The sequence below is a fragment of the Oncorhynchus clarkii genome, chromosome 9 (assembly GCF_045791955.1).
Source record: "Oncorhynchus clarkii lewisi isolate Uvic-CL-2024 chromosome 9, UVic_Ocla_1.0, whole genome shotgun sequence".
NCBI lineage: Eukaryota > Metazoa > Chordata > Actinopteri > Salmoniformes > Salmonidae > Oncorhynchus > Oncorhynchus clarkii.
Window position 1 is genome coordinate 74597909 of NC_092155.1, and position 25480 is coordinate 74623388.

Consider the following 25480-nt stretch of genomic DNA (forward strand, 5'->3'; position numbering starts at 1 on the left):
CAAGTGGTTCCAGTCCATTCTGTCAACATTCAAATAGAACAACCTGTTTTTTTTTGTTCTTCTCCTTTCTTCTCTCAAACAGAGTCCTTAAATAAACGGCCTCAATCCTCCTCCTTAGAAGGCAGTGACCTTGAATGCGTCGCCTTCCCTGCCGTCTCCGGTTTCTGGTTTCAACGGAGCATTTCCCACCTGTATCTCCACCTGGTTCCTGTCAGCGAACATCTGACTGATCTCCAGGAAGGTCTTGTTCTTGGTCTCCGGGACGATCAGCCAGATGTAGAACAGTGTCGCCAAGCAGATGAAGCAGAAGATGATGAAACTGTTGGAGCCCAGGCCACTCTGGAGGGCAGAGATAGATATGTAGAAACACAGACAGAAAGAGGAAGACATTCAGGTCACACACAACTTCTGGACATAACAGCGTATATACTCTACGGTACTGTACTGATGATGAAACTATTGGTGCTCGGGTCTCTCTGGAGACGGACATACAGAGGTAGAGACGTAGAGGTAGAGAGATAGGTAGAGGTAGAGACAGAGGTAGAGGTAGAGAGATAGGTAGAGGTAGAGACAGAGGTAGAGGTAGAGCGATAGGTAGAGGTAGAGACAGAGGTAGAGAGATAGGTAGAGGTAAAGAGATAAAGGTAGACAGATAGGTAGATAAAGGTAGAGAGATAGGTAGAGAGGTAGAGAGATAGGTAGGTAGAGGTAGAGAGATAGAGAGATAGGTAGGTAGAGGTAGAGAGGTAGAGAGATAGGTAGGTAGAGGTAGGGGTAGAGATGTGGAGAGATAGGTAGAGGTAGAGAGAGAGGTAGAGACATAGGTAGAGTTAGAGAGATAGGTAGAGGTAGAGAGAGATAAATAGAGGTAGAGAGATAGGTAAAGGTAGATAGAGGGAGAGAGAGATAGGTAGAGGTAGAGACATAGATAGAGGGAGAGAGAGATAGGTAGAGGTAGAGAGAGATTGGTAGAGGTAGAGAGGTAGAGAGACAGGTAGGTGGGTGGGTGGGTGTAAAGAGAGATAGGTAGGTGGGTGGGTGGGTGTAAAGAGAGATAGGTAGGTAGGTAGGTAGGTGTAAAGAGAGATAGGTAAAGGTAGAGACATAGATAGAGGGAGAGAGAGATAGGTAGAGGTAGAGACATAGATAGAGGGAGAGAGAGATAGGTAGAGGTAGAGAGAGATTGGTAGAGGTAGAGGTCGAAGTAGAGATATAGAGGTAGAGGTCAAGAGATAGGTAAGTGGGTGGGTGGGTGTAAAGAGAGATAGGTTCCCGATGATTTCACATCGTCAGGAACATGAGGTTGACTTCCATCGACGGGCTTATCTATTGGGGGAGAGAAGGGCGTGTTTCATAGTTCTCAACCAATGTCTGTTCACTTGAGCGTGGCCACTGAGTGAGCAATGTTTACATGTGAAAACAATTCTCTCGTTTAGAATCAAAAATTACATTTAATCTTTTCACAAATTGTTTCATATTTAAACATTTAAATTTCACAGTAATTCCATGTAAATCTGTCGTTCTATCATCTGATATAATGTCCCAGACAACAACTGATCTGACATCATATTATATCATCCTATCATCAGTAATAATGTCCCAGACACCAACTGACCTGACATCGTATTATGTCATCCTATCATCAGATATAATGTCCCAGACACCAACTGACCTGACATCGTATTATATCATCCTATCATCAGATATAATGTCCCAGACACCAACTGGCCTAACATCATATTATATCATCCTATCATCAGATATAATGTCCCAGACACCAACTGATCTGACATCATATTCTTTAAGTACCAACGGACACTTTCAACTGGTTGGATTACAGAAATATTGTACCTTTCCCCAACCTTTTGATGTTACCATACTCTCTCTATGTTAACGAAGGGCTTTCCAACAGTCCATTTTGTAGAGTGGAGAGAAAAGGGTGAAAGGTATTTATGGGAGGGTCATAAACCTCACCCAACAGGGCAACGTCATGACCACTGACTCTGAGTAAAGCCTGTGTGTCTATGTATGTGGATGACTAAACACTATACACGTCAACTACTACAGAGTGTGAAATCACTGCAACACTTAGCTTAGCTTAGTGATGAGCTTTGAGGGCACTATGGTGTTGAACTCTGAGCTGTTGTTAAGGAATAGCATTCTCACATTGGTGCTCCTTTTGTCCAGGTGTGAAAGGGCATTGTGGACTGCAATAGAGATCGCATCAACTGTGGATCTGTTGGGGCGGTATGCAAATTGGAGTGGGTCTAGGGTTTCTGGGATAATGGTGTTGATGTGAGCCATGACCAGCCTTTCAAAGCTTTTCATGGCTACAAATCAAATCAAAGTTTATTTGTCACGTGCGCTGAATACAACAGGTATACCTTACAGTGAAATGCTTACTTACAGGCTCTAACCAATAGTGCAAAAAATGTATTACAGACGTGAGTGCTACGGGTCGGTAGTAATTAGGCAGGTTATCTTACTGTTCTTGGGCACAGGGACTATGGTGGTCTGCTTGAAACATGTTGGTATTACAGACTCAGACAGGGAGAGGTTGAAAATGTCAGTGAAGATAGCGCATGCTCGGAGTACACGTCCTGGTAATCCATCTGGCCCTGCTGCCTTGTGAATGTTAACCTGTTTAAAGGTCTTACTCACATCGGCTGCAGAGAGCGTGATCACACAGTCGTCCGGAACAGCTGATGCTCTCATGCATGTTTCAGTGTTACTTGCCTCGAAGCGAGCATAGAAGTTATTTAGCTCGTCTGGTAGGCTCGTGTCACTGGGCAGCTCTCAGCTGTGCTTCCCTTTGTAGTCTGTAATAGTTTGCAAGCCCTGCCACATCCAACGAGAATCGGAGCCGGTGTACTATGATTCGATCTTAGTCCTATATTAACGCTTTGCTTGTTTGATGGTTCGCCGGAGGGCATAGCGGGATTTCTTATAAGCTTCCAGGTTAGAGTCCTTGAAAGCGACAGCTCTATCCTTTAGCTCAGCGCGAAAGTTGCCTGTAGTCCATGGCTTCTGGTTGGGGTATGTACGTACGGTCACTGTGGGGACGATGTCATCAATGCACTTATTGATGAAGCCAATGAGTGATGTGGGGTACTCATAGACCGAATCACTGGTGCTTCCTGCTTTAATTTTTAGCTTGTAAGCAGGAATCAGGAGGATAGAATGGTCAGATTTTCCAAATGGAGGGCGAGGGAGAGCTTTGTAAACGTCTCTGTGTGTGGAGTAAAGGTGGTCTAGAGTTTTTTTTCCCCCTCTGGTTGCACATTTAACATGCTGATAGAAATTAGGTAAAACTGATTTAAGTTTCCCTGCATTAAAGTCCCCGGCCACTAGGAACGCCACCTCTGGATGAGCGGTTTCCTGTTTGCTTATGGCGGTATACAGCTCATTGAGTGCGGTCTTAGTGCCAGCATCGGTCTGTGGTGCTATGTAGACAGCTACGAAAAATACAGGCAAAAAATTTCTAGGTAGATAGTGTGGTCTACAGCTTATCATGAGATACTCCACCTCAGGCGAGCAAAACTTTGAGACTTCCTTAGATATCGTTGTAGATAGCTGTTGTTTACAAATATACATAGACCCCACCCCTTGTCTTACCAGAGGCTGCTGTTCTATCCTGCCGATAGAGTGTATAACCCGCCAGCTAGCTGTATGTTATGAATGTCGTCGTTCAGCCACGACTCGGTGAAACATAAGAGGTTGACTCCTGTATGTATTGACACAACACACACGCTATACACACACGCACACCCGGATAGTGTGTATTAATAGAGTAGTGGCCTGAGGGAACACACTTAATGTATTGTGAAATCTGTTGTAAAATGTATTTGAATGTTTAAAAATGGTATTATAATGTATATTACTGCCTTAATTTTTGCTGGACGCCAGGAAGAGACAGCAGCTACTGGGGATCCATAACAAAAAGAAATACATACAAATACAAATGGTCCATAAACACTACCGAGACTCTTATGGATATATATATATATATATACACTGCTCAAAAAAATAAAGGGAACACTTAAACAACACAATGTAACTCCAAGTCAATCACACTTCTGTGAAATCAAACTGTCCACTTAGGAAGCAACACTGATTGACAATAAATTTCACATGCTGTTGTGCAAATGGAATAGACAACAGGTGGAAATTATAGGCAATTAGCAAGACACCCCCAATAAAGGAATGGTTCTGCAGGTGGTGACCACAGACCACTTCTCAGTTCCTATGCTTCCTGGCTGATGTTTTGGTCACTTTTGAATGCTGGCGGTGCTTTCACTCTAGTGGTAGCATGAGACGGAGTCTACAACCCACACAAGTGGCTCAGGTAGTGCAGCTCATCCAGGATGGCACATCAATGCGAGCTGTGGCAAGAAGGTTTTGCTGTGTCTGTCAGCGTAGTGTCCAGAGCATGGAGGCACTACCAGGAGACAGGCCAGTACATCAGGAGACGTGGAGGAGGCCGTAGGAGGGCAACAACCCAGCAGCAGGACCGCTACCTCCACCTTTGTGCAAGGAGGAGCAGGAGGAGCACTGCCAGAGCCCTGCAAAATGACCTCCAGCAGGCCACAAATGTGCATGTGTCTGCTCAAAGGGTCAGAAACAGACTTCATGAGGGTGGTATGAGGGCCCGACATCCACAGGTGGGGGTTGTGCTTACAGCCCAACACCGTGAAGGACGTTTGGCATTTGCCAGAAAACACCAAGATTGGCAAATTCGCCACTGGCGCCCTGTGCTCTTCACAGATGAAAGCAGGTTCACACTGAGCACATGTGACAGAACGTTCTGCTGCCTGCAACATCCTCCAGCATGACCGGTTTGGCGGTGGGTCAGTCATGGTGTGGGGTGGCATTTCTTTGGGGGGCCGCACAGCCCTCCGTGTGCTCGCCAGAGGTAGCCTGACTGCCATTAGGTACCGAGATGAGATCCTCAGACCCCTTGTGAGACCATATGCTGGTGCTGTTGGCCCTGGGTTCCTCCTAATGCAAGACAATGCTAGACCTCATGTGGCTGGAGTGTGTCAGCAGTTCCTGCAAGAGGAAGGCATTGATGCTATGGACTGGCCCGCCCGTTCCCCAGACCTGAATCCAATTGAGCACATCTGGGACATCATGTCTCGCTCCATCCACCAACGCCACGTTGCACCACAGACTGTCCAGGAGTTGGCGGATGCTTTAGTCCAGGTCTGGGAGGAGATCCCTCGGGAGACCATCCGCCACCTCATCAGGAGCATGCCCAGGCGTTGTAGGGAGGTCATACAGGCACGTGGAGGCCACACACACTACTGAGCCTCATTTTGACTTGTTTTAAGGACATGACATCAAAGTTGGATCAGCCTGTAGTGTGGTTTTCCACTTTAATTTTGAGTGTGACTCAAAATCCAGACCTCCACGGGTTGATAAATTTGATTTCCATTGATCATTTTTGTGTGATTTTGTTGTCAGCACATTCAACTATGTAAAGAAAAAAGTATTTAATAAGAATATTTAATTCATTCAGATCTAGGATGTGCTATTTTACAGTGCCTTGCGAAAGTATTCGGCCCCCCATCTCTCTATAACTCTTTTTATCTCTCTATATCTCTCTATATCTCTCTATAACTCTTCATATCTCTCTATATCTTTCTTTATCTCTCTATATCTCTCTATATGTCTTTATATCTCTCTATAACTCTATATCTCTCTATATCTCTCTATAACTCTTTATATCTCTCTTTATCTCTCTATATCTCTCTATATCTCTTTATATCTCTCTATAACTCTATATATCTCTCTATATCTCTATATATATCTCTATATACAGTGCCTTGCGAAAGTATTCGGCCCCCTTGAACTTTGCGACCTTTTGCCACATTTCAGGCTTCAAACATAAAGATATAAAACTGTATTTTTTTGTGAAGAATCAACAACAAGTGGGACACAATCATGAAGTGGAACGACATTTATTGGATATTTCAAACTTTTTTAACAAATCAAAAACTGAAAAATTGGGCGTGCATAATTATTCAGCCCCTTAAGTTAATACTTTGTAGCGCCACCTTTTGCTGCGATTACAGCTGTAAGTCACTTGGGGTATGTCTCTATCAGTTTTGCACATCGAGAGACTGACATTTTTTCCCATTCCTCCTTGCAAAACACCTCGAGCTCAGTGAGGTTGGATGGAGAGCATTTGTGAACAGCAGTTTACAGTTCTTTCCACAGATTCTCGATTGGATTCAGGTCTGGACTTTGACTTGGCCATTCTAACACCTGGATATGTTTATTTTTGAACCATTCCATTGTAGATTTTGCTTTATGTTTTGGATCATTGTCTTGTTGGAAGACAAATCTCCGTCCCAGTCTCAGGTCTTTTGCAGACTCCATCAGGTTTTCTTCCAGAATGGTCCTGTATTTGGCTCCATCCATCTTCCCATCAATTTTAACCATCTTCCCTATCCCTGCTGAAGAAAAGCAGGCCCAAACCATGATGCTGCCACCACCATGTTTGACAGTGGGGATGGTGTGTTCAGGGTGATGAGCTGTGTTGCTTTTACGCCAAACATAACGTTTTGCATTGTTGCCAAAAAGTTCAATTTTGGTTTCATCTGACCAGAGCACCTTCTTCCACATGTTTGGTGTGTCTCCCAGGTGGCTTGTGGCAAACTTTAAACAACACTTTTTATGGATATCTTTAAGAAATGGCTTTCTTCTTGCCACTCTTCCATAAAGGCCAGATTTGTGCAATATACGACTGATTGTTGTCCTATGGACAGAGTCTCCCACCTCAGCTGTAGATCTCTGCAGTTCATCCAGAGTGATCATGGGCCTCTTGGCTGCATCTCTGATCAGTCTTCTCCTTGTATGAGCTGAAAGTTTAGAGGGACGGCCAGGTCTTGGTAGATTTGCAGTGGTCTGATACTCCTTCCATTTCAATATTATCGCTTGCACAGTGCTCCTTGGGATGTTTAAAGCTTGGGAAATATTTTTGTATCCAAATCCGGCTTTAAACTTCTTCACAACAGTATCTCGGACCTGCCTGGTGTGTTCCTTGTTCTTCATGATGCTCTCTGCGCTTTTGACGGACCTCTGAGACTATCACAGTGCAGGTGCATTTATACGGAGACTTGATTACACACAGGTGGATTGTATTTATCATCATTAGTAATTTAGGTCAACATTGGATCATTCAGAGATCCTCACTGAACTTCTGGAGAGAGTTTGCTGCACTGAAAGTAAAGGGGCTGAATAATTTTGCACGCCCAATTTTTCAGTTTTTGATTTGTTAAAAAAGTTTTAAATATCCAATGAATGTCGTTCCACTTCATGATTGTGTCCCACTTGTTGTTGATTCTTCACAAAAAAAAATACAGTTTTATATCTTTATGTTTGAAGCCTGAAATGTGGCAAAAGGTTGCAAAGTTCAAGGGGGCCGAATACTTTCGCAAGGCACTGTATATACAATATATCCAGAATCTCTCTTTGTTGACATCAAAATGGCGTCTTTCCGGCTTAGAGAACTGACTTCCATGAAGGGGAACACCAGTCCCACAGTGAAGTTGGACAGCCAGTGGATAGACCCTGCCACCATGAAGGCTGCTGGTCTGGACGACTGGCGGAACATCTCTGTGGTCACCACGTAGGGAATAGTACCTTGGGACAGAGGTCAGAGGTTAGACATCCACAATGTTGCAATGTTCCGGCTTAACACGTTTGTACGAAACAGAACGTCAGTTTGGCATTGAAGGAAGTACGTCAATGCCTTATCTGCTTCTTCATACCCCAAACACAAAATAGAGATTACGGAGATGATTTTTAATGAGTGTATTTCGGAAGTGACTAGTTTGCATCAACTACCTTCAATAAAACTAATGCAAAGGTTTCGCCCGCAAACTTTGGTTTCCAATCACGATGTTCTGGCATGTCTGCCTCGTGATTTGTAAAGAGGAAACAGACCATAGTCCCTGCTGTTGCCTAGGGTCAGGATTCCGAGACTAGTGACAGGTCTACGTTAGAGACTAGTGACAGGTCTACATTAGAGACTAGTGACAGGTCTATGTTAGAGACTAGTGAGATGTCTTTGTTAGAGACTAGTGACAGGTCTACATTAGAGACTAGTGACAGGTCTATGTTAGAGACTAGTGACAGGTCTACGTTAGAGACTAGTGACAGGTCTACGTTAGATACTAGTGACAGGTCTATGTTAGAGACGAGTGACAGGTCTACATTAGAGACTAGTGACAGGTCTACATTAGAGACTAGTGACCGACTACGTTAGAGACTAGTTACAGGTCTATGTTAGAGACTAGTGACAGGTCTACGTTAGAGACTAGTGAGATGTCTACGTTAGAGACTAGTGAGATGTCTATGTTAAGGACTAGTGACAGGTCTGTTAGAGACTAGTGAGATGTCTATGTTAGAGACTGGTGAGAGGTCTACGTTAAAGACTGGTGAGACGTCTACGTTAGACTAGTGACATGTCTATGTTAGAGACTAGTGAGATGTCTACGGTAGAAACTAGTGAGATGTCTACGTTAGAGACTAGTGACAGGTCTACGTTAGACTAGTGACAGGTCTACATTAGAGACTAGTTAGATGTCTACGTTAGAGACTAGTGACAGGTCTACGTTAGACTAGTGACAGGTCTACATTAGAAACTAGTGAGATGTCTACATTAGAAACTAGTGACAGGTCTACGTTAGAGACTTGTGACATGTCTATGTTAGAGACTAGTGAGATGTCTACATTATAAACTAGTGAGATGTCTTCGTTAGAGACTAGTGAGATGTCTAAGTTAGACTAGTGACAGGTCTACGTTAGAGACTAGTGACAGGTCTATGTTAGAGACTAGTGAGATGTCTACGTTAGAGACTAGTGACATGTCTATGTTAGAGACTAGTGAGATGTCTACATTAGAAACTAGTGAGATGTCTTCGTTAGAGACTAGTGAGATGTCTAAGTTAGACTAGTGACAGGTCTACGTTAGAGACTAGTGACAGGTCTATGTTAGAGACTAGTGAGATGTCTACGTTAGAGACTAGTGACAGGTCTATGTTAGAGAATAGTGACAGGTCTACGTTAGAGACTAGTGACAGGTCTATGTTAGAGACTAGTGAGATGTCTTCGTTAGAGACTAGTGAGATGTCTAAGTTAGACTAGTGACAGGTCTACGTTAGAGACTAGTGACAGGTCTATGTTAGAGACTAGTGAGATGTCTACGTTAGAGACTAGTGACATGTCTATGTTAGAGACTAGTGAGATGTCTACATTAGAAACTAGTGAGATGTCTTCGTTAGAGACTAGTGAGATGTCTAAGTTAGACTAGTGACAGGTCTACGTTAGAGACTAGTGACAGGTCTATGTTAGAGACTAGTGAGATGTCTACGTTAGAGACTAGTGACAGGTCTATGTTAGAGAATAGTGACAGGTCTACGTTAGAGACTAGTGACAGGTCTATGTTAGAGACTAGTGACATGTCTATGTTAGAGACTAGTGACATGTCTATGTTAGAGACTAGTGAGATGTCTACGTTAGAAACTAGTGAGATGTCTTTGTTAGAGACTAGTGAGATGTCTACGTTAGACTAGTGACAGGTCTACGTTAGAGACTAGTGACAGGTCTACATTAGAGACTAGTGACTGGTCTACATTAGAGACTAGTGACAGGTCTACGTTAGAGACTAGTGACAGGGCTATGTTAGAGACTAGTGACAGGTCTACGTTAGAGACTAGTGACAGGTCTATGTTAGAGACTAGTGAGATGTGTTCGTTAGAGACTAGTGAGATGTCTAAGTTAGACTAGTGACAGGTCTACGTTAGAGACTAGTGACAGGTCTACGTTAGAGACTAGTGACATGTCTATGTTAGAGACTAGTGAGATGTCTACATTAGAAACTAGTGAGATGTCTTCGTTAGAGACTAGTGAGATGTCTAAGTTAGACTAGTGACAGGTCTGTTAGAGACTAGTGACAGGTCTATGTTAGAGACTAGTAAGATGTCTACGTTAAAGACTATTGACAGGTCTACATTAGAGACTAGTGACAGGTCTATGTTAGAGACTAGTGACAGGTCTACGTTAGAGACTAGTGACAGGTCTACGTTAGAGACTAGTGACAGGTCTACGTTAGAGACTAGTGACAGATCTATGTTAAAGACTAGTGACAGGTCTACGTTAGAGACTAGGGACAGGTCTACGTTAGAGACTAGTGACAGGTCTACATTAGAGACTAGTGACAGGTCTACATTAGAGACTAGTGACAGGTCTACGTTAGAGACTAGGGACAGGTCTACGTTAGAGACCAGTGACAGGTCTGTTAGAGACTAGTGACAGGTCTACGTTAGAGACTAGTGAGACGTCTACGTAAGACTAGTGAGATGTCTACGTTAGAGACTAGTGACAGGTCTACGTTAGAGACTAGTGAGATGTCTATGTTAAAGACTAGTGACAGGTCTACGTTAGAGACTAGTGACATGTGTATGTTAGAGACTATTGACAGGTCTACATTAGAGACTAGTGAGATGTCTACATTAGAGACTAGTGACATGTCTATGTTAGAGACTAGTGACAGGTCTACGTTAGAGACTATTGACAGGTCTTGATTAGAGACTAGTGAGATGTCTACGTTATAGACTAGTGACAGGTCTACGTTAGAGACTAGTGACATGTCTACGTTAGAGACTAGTGACAGGTCTATGTTAAAGACTAGTGACAGGTCTACGTTAGAGACTAGTGACAGGTCTACATTAGAGACTTGTGAGATGTCTACGTTAGAGACTAGTGACAGGTCTACGTTAGAGACTAGCGACAGGTCTACATTAGAGACTAGTGAGATGTCTACGTTAGAGACTAGTGACAGGTCTACGTTAGACTAGGGACAGGTCTACATTAGAGACTAGTGAGATGTCTTCGTTAGAGACTAGTGATATGTCTATGTTAGAGACTAGTGAGATGTCTACGTTAGAAACTAGTGAGATGTCTTCGTTAGAGACTAGTGAGATGTCTATGTTAGACTAGTGACAGGTCTACGTTAGAGACTAGTGACAGGTCTATGTTAGAGACTAGTGACAGGTCTACATTAGAGACTAGTGACAGGTCTACGTTAGAGACTAGTGACAGGTCTATGTTTGAGACTAATGACATGTCTACGTTAGAGACTAGTGACAGGTCTACATTAGAGACTAGTGACAGGTCTACGTTAGAGACTAGTGACAGGTCTACATTAGAGACTAGTGACAGGTCTACGTTAGACTAGTGACAGGTCTACGTTAGAGACTAGTGACAGGTCTACATTAGAGACTAGTGACAGGTCTACGTTAGAGACTAGTGACAGGTCTATGTTTGAGAATAGTGACAGGTCTACGTTAGAGACTAGTGACAAGTCTACATTAGAGACTAGTGACAGGTCTACGTTACAGACTAGTGACAGGTCTACATTAGAGACTAGTGACAGGTCTATGTTAGAGACTAGTGACAGGTCTACATTAGAGACTAGTGACAGGTCTACGTTAGACTAGTGACAGGTCTACGTTAGAGACTAGTGACAGGTCTACATTAGAGACTAGTGACAGGTCTACGTTAGACTAGTGACAGGTCTACGTTAGAGACTAGTGACAGGTCTACGTTAGAGACTAGTGACAGGTCTACATTAGAGACTAGTGACAGGTCTACGTTAGACTAGTGACAGGTCTACGTTAGAGACTATTGACAGGTCTATGTTAGAGCAACATCATCTCTGTACTCACTGAGAATAGGATTTATGGGAAGAGACATGTAGTCTATGACTAATTGACTAATTAATTGACTAATGCTACCGTATAGATGGTATGTATTCTATATGCACCAGAACCTGACATTATGTCATGTTCTGGTCATGTTGTTACGTCATGTTCTGGTCATCATGTCTTTGACACATTATTATACTGCATATCGCATGTTTAAAAGGCAATTGAATATTCAAACCATTACAGTGTGTCTGACCACACATGAGGTCGACTTACTGGGTCCGACCGCGTGTCCAACAACATAGACGATGACACAGGCGATGCTGACGTAGGGCATCCACTCCGTACTCTCCTGTGTGTCAACAAAACTGGGGCTGTTATCATAAACCCGCTGTATTTACAGCTGTTCACTTCCTCGTTCTCTCTATATCTCTCTATATCTCTATAACTCTCTATATAACTCTCTATATCTCTATAACTCTCTATATCTCTCTATATCTCTATAACTCTCTATATAACTCTCTATATCTCTATAACTCTCTATATCTCTCTATGTCTCTATAACTCTCTATATCTCTCTATAACTCTATATCTCTCTATATCTCTCTATATCTCTTTATATCTCTCTATAACTCTATGTCTCTCTATATCTCTCTATAACTCTATGTCTCTCTATATCTCTCTATATCTCTTTATATCTCTCTATAACTCTATGTCTCTCTATATCTCTCTATAACTCTATGTCTCTCTATAACTCTATATCTCTCTATATCTCTATATAACTCTCTATATCTCTCTATATCTCCCTATAACTCTATATCTCTCTACATCTCTCTATATCTCTCTATATCTCTCTATATCTCTCTATATCTTTCTACATCTCTCTATATCTCTCTATATGTCTCTATACCTCTCTATAACTCTATATCTCTCTATATCTCTATATCTCTCTATATACAGTGCCTTGCAAAAGTATTCGGCCCCCTTGAACTTTGCGACCTTTTGCCACATTTCAGGCTTCAAACATAAAGATATAAAACTGTATTTTTTGGGAAGAATCAACAACAAGTGGGACACAATCATGAAGTGTATGTCTCTATCAGTTTTGCACATCGAGAGACTGACATTTTTTCCCATTCCTCCTTGCAAAACAGCTCGAGCTCAGTGAGGTTGGATGGAGAGCATTTGTGAACAGCAGTTTTCAGTTCTTTCCACAGATTCTCGATTGGATTCAGGTCTGGACTTTGACTTGGCCATTCTAACACCTGGATATGTTTATTTTTGAAGCATTCCATTGTAGATTTTGCTTTATGTTTTGGATCATTGTCTTGTTGGAAGACAAATCTCCGTCCCAGTCTCAGGTCTTTTGCAGACTCCATCAGGTTTTCTTCCAGAATGGTCCTGTATTTGGCTCCATCCATCTTCCCATCAATTTTAACCATCTTCCCTATCCCTGCTGAAGAAAAGCAGGCCCAAACCATGATGCTGCCACCACCATGTTTGACAGTGGGGATGGTGTGTTCAGCTGTGTTGCTTTTACGCCAAACATAACGTTTTGCATTGTTGCCAAAAAGTTCAATTTTGGTTTCATCTGACCAGAGCACCTTCTTCCACATGTTTGGTGTGTCTCCCAGGTGGCTTGTGGCAAACTTTAAACAACACTTTTTATGGATATCTTTAAGAAATGGCTTTCTTCTTGCCACTCTTCCATAAAGGCCAGATTTGTGCAATATACGACTGATTGTTGTCCTATGGACAGAGTCTCCCACCTCAGCTGTAGATCTCTGCAGTTCATCCAGAGTGATCATGGGCCTCTTGGCTGCATCTCTGATCAGTCTTCTCCTTGTATGAGCTGAAAGTTTAGAGGGACGGCCAGGTCTTGGTAGATTTGCAGTGGTCTGATACTCCTTCCATTTCAATATTATCGCTTGCACAGTGCTCCTTGGGATGTTTAAAGCTTGGGAAATCTTTTTGTATCCAAATCCGGCTTTAAACTTCTTCACAACAGTATCTCGGACCTGCCTGGTGTATTCCTTGTTCTTCATGATGCTCTCTGCGCTTTTGACGGACCTCTGAGACTATCACAGTGCAGGTGCATTTATACGGAGACTTGATTACACACAGGTGGATTGTATTTATCATCATTAGTAATTTAGGTCAACATTGGATCATTCAGAGATCCTCACTGAACTTCTGGAGAGAGTTTGCTGCACTGAAAGTAAAGGGGCTGAATAATTTTGCACGCCCAATTTTTCAGTTTTTGATTTGTTAAAAAAGTTTGAAAATCCAATAAATGTCGTTCCACTTCATGATGGTGTCCCACTTGTTGTTGATTCTTCACAAAAAAATACAGTTTTATATCTTTATGTTTGAAGCCTGAAATGTGGCAAAAAGTCGCAAAGTTCAAGGGGGCCGAATACTTTCGCAAGGCACTGTATCTCTCTATATCTCTCTATGTCTCTCTATAACTCTCTATATCTCTCTATATCTCTCTATAACTCTCTATATCTCTCTATCTCTCTCTATCTCTCTATATCTCTATATAACTCTCTATATCTGTCTATATCTCTCTATATCTCTCTATATCTCTCTATATCTCTCTATAACTCTCTATATCTCTCTATAACTCTCTATCTCTCTCTATCTCTCTCTATCTCTCTATATCTCTCTATATCTCTCTATAACTCTCTATATCTCTCTATATCTCTATAACTCTCTATATAACTCTCTATATCTCTATAACTCTCTATATAACTCTCTATATCTCTCTATATCTCTCTATAACTCTATATCTCTCTATATCTCTCTTTATCTCTCTATATCTCTATATAACTCTCTATATCTCTCTATATCTCTCTATATCTCTCTATAACTCTATATCTCTCTATATCTCTCTATATCTCTCTATAACTCTTTATATCTCTCTATATCTCTCTTTATCTCTATATCTCTCTATATGTCTTTATATCTCTCTATAACTCTATATATCTCTCTATATCTCTCTATATCTCTCTATATATCTCTATCTCTCTATAACTCTCTATATCTCTCTATATCTCTCTATAACTCTATATCTCTCTATATCTCTCTATATCTCTCTATAACTCTTTATATCTCTCTATATCTCTCTTTATCTCTATATCTCTCTATATGTCTTTATATCTCTCTATAACTCTATATCTCTCTATATCTTTCTATATCTGTCTATCTCTCTATATCTCTCTATATCTCTCTATATCTGTCTATCTCTCTATATCTCTCTATATCTTTCTACATCTCTCTATATCTCTCTATAACTCTTTATATCTCTCTATATCTCTCTATATCTCTATATCTCTCTATATACAGTGCCTTGCGAAAGTATTCGGCCCCCTTGAACTTTGCGACCTTTTGCCACATTTCAGGCTTCAAACATAAAGATATAAAACTGTATTTTTTGGGAAGAATCAACAACAAGTGGGACACAATCATGAAGTGGAACGACATTTATTGGATATTTCAAACTTTTTTAACAAATCAAAAACTGATAAATTGGGCGTGCAAAATTATTCAGCCCCCTTAAGTTAATACTTTGTAGCGCCACCTTTTGCTGCGATTACAGCTGTAAGTCGCTTGGGGTATGTCTCTATCAGTTTTGCACATCGAGAGACTGACATTTTTTCCCATTCCTCCTTGCAAAACAGCTCGAGCTCAGTGAGGTTGGATGGAGAGCATTTGTGAACAGCAGTTTTCAGTTCTTTCCACAGATTCTCGATTGGATTCAGGTCTGGACTTTGACTTGGCCATTCTAACACCTGGATATGTTTATTTTTTAACCATTCCATTGTAGATTTTGCTTTATGTTTTGGATCATTGTCTTGTTGGAAGACAAATCTCCGTCCCAGTCTCAGGTCTTTTGCAGACTCCATCAGGTTTTCTTCCAGAATGGTCCTGTATTTGGCTCCATCCATCTTCCCATCAATTTTAACCATCTTCCCTATCCCTGCTGAAGAAAAGCAGGCCCAAACCATGATGCTGCCACCACCATGTTTGACAGTGGGGATGGTGTGTTCAGCTGTGTTGCTTTTACGCCAAACATAACGTTTTGCATTGTTGCCAAAAAGTTCAATTTTGGTTTCATCTGACCAGAGCACCTTCTTCCACATGTTTGGTGTGTCTCCCAGGTGGCTTGTGGCAAACTTTAAACAACACTTTTTATGGATATCTTTAAGAAATGGCTTTCTTCTTGCCACTCTTCCATAAAGGCCAGATTTGTGCAATATACGACTGATTGTTGTCCTATGGACAGAGTCTCCCACCTCAGCTGTAGATCTCTGCAGTTCATCCAGAGTGATCATGGGCCTCCTGGCTGCATCTCTGATCAGTCTTCTCCTTGTATGAGCTGAAAGTTTAGAGGGACGGCCAGGTCTTGGTAGATTTGCAGTGGTCTGATACTCCTTCCATTTCAATATTATCGCTTGCACAGTGCTCCTTGGGATGTTTAAAGCTTGGGAAATCTTTTTGTATCCAAATCCGGCTTTAAACTTCTTCACAACAGTATCTCGGACCTGCCTGGTGTATTCCTTGTTCTTCATGATGCTCTCTGCGCTTTTGACGGACCTCTGAGACTATCACAGTGCAGGTGCATTTATACGGAGACTTGATTACACACAGGTGGATTGTATTTATCATCATTAGTAATTTAGGTCAACATTGGATCATTCAGAGATCCTCACTGAACTTCTGGAGAGAGTTTGCTGCACTGAAAGTAAAGGGGCTGAATAATTTTGCACGCCCAATTTTTCAGTTTTTGATTTGTTAAAAAAGTTTGAAAATCCAATAAATGTCGTTCCACTTCATGATGGTGTCCCACTTGTTGTTGATTCTTCACAAAAAAATACAGTTTTATATCTTTATGTTTGAAGCCTGAAATGTGGCAAAAAGTCGCAAAGTTCAAGGGGGCCGAATACTTTCGCAAGGCACTGTATCTCTCTATATCTCTCTATATCTCTCTATATCTCTCTATATCTCTCTATATCTCTCTATATCTCTCTATAACTCTCTATCTCTCTCTATCTCTCTCTATCTCTCTATATCTCTCTATATCTCTCTATAACTCTCTATATCTCTCTATATCTCTATAACTCTCTATATAACTCTCTATATCTCTATAACTCTCTATATAACTCTCTATATCTCTCTATATCTCTCTATAACTCTATATCTCTCTATATCTCTCTTTATCTCTCTATATCTCTATATAACTCTCTATATCTCTCTATATCTCTCTATATCTCTCTATAACTCTATATCTCTCTATATCTCTCTATATCTCTCTATAACTCTTTATATCTCTCTATATCTCTCTTTATCTCTATATCTCTCTATATGTCTTTATATCTCTCTATAACTCTATATATCTCTCTATATCTCTCTATATCTCTCTATCTCTCTATAACTCTCTATATCTCTCTATATCTCTCTATAACTCTATATCTCTCTATATCTCTCTATATCTCTCTATAACTCTTTATATCTCTCTATATCTCTCTTTATCTCTATATCTCTCTATATGTCTTTATATCTCTCTATAACTCTATATCTCTCTATATCTTTCTATATCTCTCTATATCTGTCTATCTCTCTATATCTCTCTATATCTCTCTATATCTGTCTATCTCTCTATATCTCTCTATATCTTTCTACATCTCTCTATATCTCTCTATAACTCTTTATATCTCTCTATATCTCTCTATATCTCTATATCTCTCTATATACAGTGCCTTGCGAAAGTATTCGGCCCCCTTGAACTTTGCGACCTTTTGCCACATTTCAGGCTTCAAACATAAAGATATAAAACTGTATTTTTTGGGAAGAATCAACAACAAGTGGGACACAATCATGAAGTGGAACGACATTTATTGGATATTTCAAACTTTTTTAACAAATCAAAAACTGATAAATTGGGCGTGCAAAATTATTCAGCCCCCTTAAGTTAATACTTTGTAGCGCCACCTTTTGCTGCGATTACAGCTGTAAGTCGCTTGGGGTATGTCTCTATCAGTTTTGCACATCGAGAGACTGACATTTTTTCCCATTCCTCCTTGCAAAACAGCTCGAGCTCAGTGAGGTTGGATGGAGAGCATTTGTGAACAGCAGTTTTCAGTTCTTTCCACAGATTCTCGATTGGATTCAGGTCTGGACTTTGACTTGGCCATTCTAACACCTGGATATGTTTATTTTTGAACCATTCCATTGTAGATTTTGCTTTATGTTTTGGATCATTGTCTTGTTGGAAGACAAATCTCCGTCCCAGTCTCAGGTCTTTTGCAGACTCCATCAGGTTTTCTTCCAGAATGGTCCTGTATTTGGCTCCATCCATCTTCCCATCAATTTTAACCATCTTCCCTATCCCTGCTGAAGAAAAGCAGGCCCAAACCATGATGCTGCCACCACCATGTTTGACAGTGGGGATGGTGTGTTCAGCTGTGTTGCTTTTACGCCAAACATAACGTTTTGCATTGTTGCCAAAAAGTTCAATTTTGGTTTCATCTGACCAGAGCACCTTCTTCCACATGTTTGGTGTGTCTCCCAGGTGGCTTGTGGCAAACTTTAAACAACACTTTTTATGGATATCTTTAAGAAATGGCTTTCTTCTTGCCACTCTTCCATAAAGGCCAGATTTGTGCAATATACGACTGATTGTTGTCCTATGGACAGAGTCTCCCACCTCAGCTGTAGATCTCTGCAGTTCATCCAGAGTGATCATGGGCCTCTTGGCTGCATCTCTGATCAGTCTTCTCCTTGTATGAGCTGAAAGTTTAGAGGGACGGCCAGGTCTTGGTAGATTTGCAGTGGTCTGATACTCCTTCCATTTCAATATTATCGCTTGCACAGTGCTCCTTGGGATGTTTAAAGCTTGGGAAATCTTTTTGTATCCAAATCCGGCTTTAAACTTCTTCACAACAGTATCTCGGACCTGCCTGGTGTATTCCTTGTTCTTCATGATGCTCTCTGCGCTTTTGACGGACCTCTGAGACTATCACAGTGCAGGTGCATTTATACGGAGACTTGATTACACACAGGTGGATTGTATTTATCATTAGTCATTTAGGTCAACATTGGATCATTCAGAGATCCTCACTGAACTTCTGGAGAGAGTTTGCTGCACTGAAAGTAAAGGGGCTGAATAATTTTGCACGCCCAATTTTTCAGTTTTTGATTTGTTAAAAAAGTTTGAAATATCCAATAAATGTCGTTCCACTTCATGATTGTGTCCCACTTGTTGTTGATTCTTCACAAAAAAATACAGTTTTATATCTTTATGTTTGAAGCCTGAAATGTGGCAAAAAGTCGCAAAGTTCAAAGGGGCCGAATACTTTCGCAAGGCACTGTATCTCTCTATATCTCTCTATATCTCTCTATAACTCTCTATATCTCTCTATATCTCTCTATAACTCTCTATATCTCTCTATCTCTCTCTATCTCTCTATATCTCTATATAACTCTCTATATCTGTCTATATCTCTCTATATCTCTCTATATCTCTCTATAACTCTCTATATCTCTCTATATCTCTCTATATCTCTCTCTATATCTCTCTATAACTCTCTATATCTCTATATCTCTCTATATCTCTATATAACTCTATATATCTCTCTGTATCTCTCTCTAAATCCCATCCCCAGTAGACCCCCTCCACCACTGCTCCCAGGGTTGAAGTCTTAGGCCCTCAGCTTAGTCTGGTCCTGTGCCAACTGGTGGATACCTGATTTATGGGACTATAATTCTGCAACCTTTGTATCACGTTACCAGTATCAACTGCAGGTGCAATAAAGCATTCACACTAAAGGGGATGTTGAGTTGGAGTTTTAGCTTGTTGTGTTTGGCTGGTGTTATGGGAGTTGTCATTTCAGCTTGTAGCGTTTGGCTGGTGTTCTGGGAGTTGGAGTTTTAGCTTGTGGTGTTTGGCTGTTGTTGTGTTTGGCTAGTGTTATGGGAGTTAAAGTTTTAGCTTATCGTGTTTGGCTGGTGTTATGGGAGTTGTCATTTCAGCTTGTAGCGTTTGGCTGGTGTTCTGGGAGTTGGAGTTTTAGCTTGTGGTGTTTGGCTGTTGTTGTGTTTGGCTAGTGTTATGGGAGTTAAAGTTTTAGCTTATCGTGTTTGGCTGGTGTTATGGGAGTTGACGTTCTAGATTGTAGTGTTTGTCTGGTGTTATGGGAGTTGTTCAAGCTTGTAGCGTTTGGCTGGTGTAGTGTTTGGCTGGTGTTATGGGATTTGTAGTTTTAGCTTGTAGTGTTTTGCTGGTGTAGTGTTTGGCTGGTGTTATGGGAGTTGTAGTTATAGCTTGTCGTGTTTGGCTGGTGTTATGCGAGTTGGAGTTATAGCTTGTAGTGTTTGGCTGGTGTTATGGGAGTTGGAGTTTTAGCTTGTAGTGTTTGGCTGGTGTTATGGGAGTTGGAGTTATAGCTTGTAGTGTTTGGCTGGTGTTATGGGAGTTGTAGTTTTAGCTTGTAGTGTTTGGCTGGTGTTATGGGAGTTGTAGTTTTAGCTTGTAGTGTTTGGAAGTGTTATGGGAGTTGTAGTTTTAGCTTGTAGTGTTTGGCGGGTGATATGGGAGTTGCAGTTATTGTAGTATGTCTCTAACAACAACAGATTTACTATATATGCCTAGTGCAATACTATTGATCATAGTGTGCACTACTTTGGACCAGACCCGATGGCTTTGGTCCAAAGTAGGGCACTATGAAGGGAAAGGGGTGTGATTTGGGTGCAGTGTGGCTTACCTGGAAAGTGAGGGCCACAGTGAGGAGAGCACAGGACACACAGCAGATCCCAAACCCAATGAGGAGGAGCAGCCTCCTGCCTGCGGCCTCCACAATGAACACCTGTTGAACCACAGTCACAAACATGAAGGAAAGGTCGAAGGTGACTCCTGAAAACTGGAAGCATTTACTTGTGAATCTATGGCTGCATTACACAGGCAGCCCAATTCTGATCTTTTCCCACGAATTAGTCTTTTGGCCAATCAGATCAGCTCTTTTGTCAATATTTGGGCAAAAGATCCGAATTGGGCTGCCTGTGTAAACCCAGCTTTATGTTTCTACAGTATGTTAAAATGTGTGTTCAATTGAAGTGAGCCCTTCAGTACAGTGTTGGAGACTGGAGAGAGGGTATTTCGTACCGCGGTGATGGTCATGAAGACGTTGACAGCCCCAGTTCCAACTGTGACGTACTGAATGTCACTCTCCGGGACTCCCGCCGAGCTGTAGATACTGTCAGCATAGTAGTATATCTGAGGAGAGGAGAGACAGGGTTCTAGCTTCAGATAATTTAATGGCAAAATTAGGGTTCTGGGAACTTTACAGAGATTCCCAGGTTTTCTAAAAATCCCGGTTGAAGGATTCTGGATTCCTGGCTTATTCCCTCCCAATTCAGGGAATCTTCTATCCAGGATTTATGGAAAACCTGTGACGTTTGGGAAAGTAGCTGGAATTTTGCAACTCTAGCCCAAAATAATGATTTCTCCCACTAGAGGGTCATCAGATCCATATAATATTCAACAATAGTGGATCTGTAACGCAGATGTTTCAGGGGACCAAGCTTGTGTGAGGAATAAACTTGTCCCCAGGAACTGAAGACTTGCGTTAGCTCCCTTGCATTAGCTCAGCGGGATAACACTGTCTTGTGGTACTCAGGAAACCTGGGTTTGAATCCCGGATGGTTACACACATAGAGATAGTATAGAGAATGCATCGTTGTATCTGTCCCATTAGGGCGTCTGTGAGAGCGCGGGTAACGCCATTGAGGCCATCTCCATTTTGAAGTAGTCCATTTTCTACTTCTGAGTTGGTAAACAAACTGAAAGGGTGCATACAGTCATCTGGAGGGTGTTTGAACAGGTATGAAGCCAAGGCTGGTGATTTACTGCCACCTGCAGTTATAAAGTGTTTTCTCACAAGTATAAATAATTCGCTGATCCCTCCTCATGTCCTGGATGGAATTATGTGATCCTTAAACCATAGGCTGTCCCACCCAATTGACTACTTCAAAATGGTGAAAGTCCTGAATGGCTCTGCCCGTGCTAAAACAGGCTTTTGGCCACTAGAGTTCTCTGTACATCTCTATGGTTACACCTTACCTCATTGATCCCCAGACAGCTGCTCATGTTCGTACACATTTGACTGTGTTAGCCCGCTGATCTAAAACCATTTAGCTCAGGTCTTCTGGTCTCATACGCATGTTTTACCGCGTTGATCCCAGACAGCTGTTGACCCATGTTCATGGCTACGATGGAGATGAGCTGCCAGCGCAGGGAGCGGAGGGACAGGAGGTTGAGGACGGACAGGCGGCCCTCGGCTTGTTCTGATTGGTGCTCCAGTCTCATCTCATCCATCTCTCTGTCCACATCCTCCCAGCCTCGTAGACGCTGCAGCGCTGAGGGAAAGGAACGCACAACCTCCTCATCAATCAGTCAGTCAATCAACCAACCAAGCATTATGTATCTATCTATCCCCCCCTTTCACCTAGTCAACTTGGGGATTCCAATCAGCGACATTTTGGTAAATGGCCCAACGCTACCTGCCGCTTCTATCTATCTGTCTGTCTGTCTGTCTGTCTGTCTGTCTGTCTGTCTGTCTCTATCTTTCTCTCTCTCGCCACCTCTCTCTCTCTACCTCTATCTCTACCTCTCTCTCTCTCTCTTTCTCGCTACCTCTATCTCTACCTCTCTCTCTCTCTCTCTCTCTACCTCTCTCTCTCTCTCTCTCTTTCTACCTCTCTTTCTCTCTCTATCTCTCTGTGAAAATTGGCAGAGGTCGTGAAATGAACTGTCAGGTGTGTTACCTCTCCGGGCGGTCTTGTCGTCTCCTCTCTGGATCAGCATGTACCTGGGGCTCTCTGGGAAGAACGGTAGTAGCAACAGCTCTACCAGGGCAGGGATACCTGTTAGACCCAGCATGAGAGGCCAGCCTGGGGAGAGGACAGGACACACACACCTTACTGAGCCACAGACAATCCAGCTACAGGTCAACCTCTAACCTCTAGGCCAGCGGTTCCCAAACTCTGGGTTGGTTGGGCGGTGTTGGGTAGGCCCGTGTGACATTAAAAACGTGACTTTTCAATTAGTCGCGGTCCCCCAGAAATCCCCTGATATCAATGTGGCGTTGTGTACCAGAAGATTTTGTGGAACCTCTGCTCGAGGCTGCCCTACCTGTGTTGTTTCCCAGAATGCTCCTGATACCTAACACCTGTGCACTGAGGATCCCGATGGTGATGAAGAGCTGAGGCACGACGCCGATCGCTCCTCTCAGGTTCTTAGGAGAGAGTTCACCCAGGTACATAGGCACCACGTTGGACGAAAGACCTAGAGGAGGGGTGACGACAGAGAATGCATCAGGCTACAGTCTGCACTTCAATTAGCATCTGATTGCATCTGATCAATAAATAAGGTAATGTTTTTATTTAACCTTTATTTAACTAGGAAAGTCAGTTAAGAACAAATTCTTATTTTACAATGACAGCCTGCCCCCAGCCAAACCCTCCCCTAACCCAGACAATTGTGCACCACCCTACGGGACTCCCAATCACTGCCAGTTGTGATACAGCCCGAGATCGAACCAGGGTCTGGAGTGACGCATCTAGCACTGAGATGTAGTGCCTTAGACAGCTGTGCCACTCGAGAGCCTCGTGAGACTGCCGTTATTAATCAAATTTCATCAGAAACTGACAGAGTTCATATACATATAGCTACGAATTCGAAGTATGTGTTGTTCTTGAATAAAAGTTGGAAAGATAAGAAAATATTAAATGAGATAAGATATACAAACTTTTCTGTCCATTAAACGTGATCAAAATTAGTGTGATAGAGTTTTTTTTTTTTTGCTGACCTGCGCAGATCCCCACTATAATCCTAGCCACGATGATGATCTCATATGACTTAGCGATCTCGCTCACTCCCATCATCACAGCAGGAACAATGGAGAAGATGTTATTGAAGAGGAGGGTGCCTTTCCTGTCAGACACATTTTTCATTAGAGATAAACAAAAATAGTATTTCATGATGATCAAAGTATGTTTTCTGAACATTTCAATAGATAATTTACAAGCCTATTCCAGTTGTATTTTAAGTTTTATAAACGGATAACTTATTATTTGGATGTATAGACAGTTAATGCATCTTTAATAACCGGGTCATTACCTTCCTAGTTTGTTGACGAGCGGGGCCACCATCAGTGAGCCAAACAACCCTCCCAGGGGGAACATGGAGACAGACAGAGACCACAGCAAGGTGAGGAAGCTGTCCTCCATAGGTCCACCGTAACGCTCCACGTAGGTAGTGTTGTAGAACTGTTGTATGAACTGGACAAAGACACATTTTATTGTATTTAACTTGTATTTTATACAGGAAGTTCCCATTAAGGTCAAAATACCTCTTTTTTTTTTTTACAAAAAAATCGATTACGTGTCAACACAACAATTCAATTCATTTTAGCCCAAATACAATAGGTAGAAATGTGAAGTTTCAGTGCAGTTTATTAAGGGAAATAGATTGTATTGAAATGAATGTATTATTTCATTTTTTTAAATGTTTATACTTCAGATAAATTCAGTGTGGTATAAATTACCAGCGATGGAGAGTTGATCACAGCCACGTTGTATCCATACTGGAAGGATGATCCAAAGGCAGATATGAGGGTAGCCAACATCAGGACAACAGTCAGCTTCTGTCACGTCAAAAGGAGAACATAGTGTAGTGTCACGCCCTGATCTGTTTCACCTGTCTTTGTGCTTGTCTCCACCCCCCCTTCCAGGTGTCACCCATCTTCCTCATTATCCCCTGGGTATTTATACCTGTGTTTTCTGTCTGTCTGTGCCACTTCGTTTTGTTCGTTCAAACCTACCAGCGGTTTCCCTTGCTGCTCACGGTTTTGACCTTTCCTGACCTGACCCTGAGCGTGCCGTTCTGTACCTTTACCCCACTACTCTGGATCACCGACCTCTGCCTGACCTGCCCCTGAGCCTGCCTGCCCTGAGCCTGCCTGCCCTGAGCCTGCCTGTCCTGAGCCTGCCTGCCATTCTGTACCTTTACCCCACTACTCTGGATCACTGACCTCTGCCTGACCTGCCCCTGAGCCTGCCTGCCCCTGAGCCTGCCTGCCCTGAGCCTGCCTGCCCTGAGCCTGCCTGCCCTGAGCCTGCCTGTCCTGAGCCTGCCTGCCGTTCTGTACCTTTACCCCACTACTCTGAATTATTGCCCCCTGCCTGCCCTGACCCTGAGCCTGCCTGTCGTCCTGTACCTTCGACCCCAATACTCTGAATTATTGCCCCCTGCCTGCCCTGACCCTGAGCCTGCCTGTCGTCCTGTACCTTCGCCCCCCACTACTCTGAATTATTGCCCCCTTCCTGCCTTTGACCTGTCATTTGCCTGCCCCTGTTTAAAGAAAACGCTTTTGTTTCTTCAACACTGTCTGCACCTAGGTCATACCTTAATAAAACATGATACTGTAGGAATTTATCACAACAATCTGCAAATAACCACACATTTTCGACCTTATTGCTAACACTTTTCATGCAGTAGTTATGTTTCCTATGTAGTAACATACTATCCATGTGCTAAGTATAATACAAATAAAAATATTGTTTTTTTAAAAACTATTAAAAAATCAAAGTATGCAGCGTAACATAATGTTGGGATGTTTATCAACAATGTAAAGTCATTTTCTCACCCCTCTCCTCTCTTCCAAAGGTTTCCCCAAATGATTTTCTTCTTCCATGGCTCTGGACTT

At 42.2% G+C, this 25480-nt stretch overlaps 1 protein-coding gene across 1 annotated transcript; it reads right to left on the reverse strand.

Moving 5' to 3' along the window:
- Positions 1–114: 114 nt before the first annotated feature.
- LOC139417418 (solute carrier family 2 member 5) lies at positions 115–25480 on the reverse strand. Its single transcript, XM_071166696.1, has 12 exons — positions 25421–25480; positions 24320–24418; positions 23893–24053; positions 23582–23706; positions 22906–23058; positions 22539–22664; positions 21943–22130; positions 20878–20988; positions 20480–20581; positions 11991–12066; positions 7520–7647; positions 115–339 (listed from the first exon to the last, which is right to left on the reverse strand). The coding sequence occupies exons 1-12, from the start codon at positions 25466–25468 to the stop codon at positions 115–117; spliced, it is 1542 nt and encodes a 513-aa protein (XP_071022797.1). The 5' UTR covers positions 25469–25480.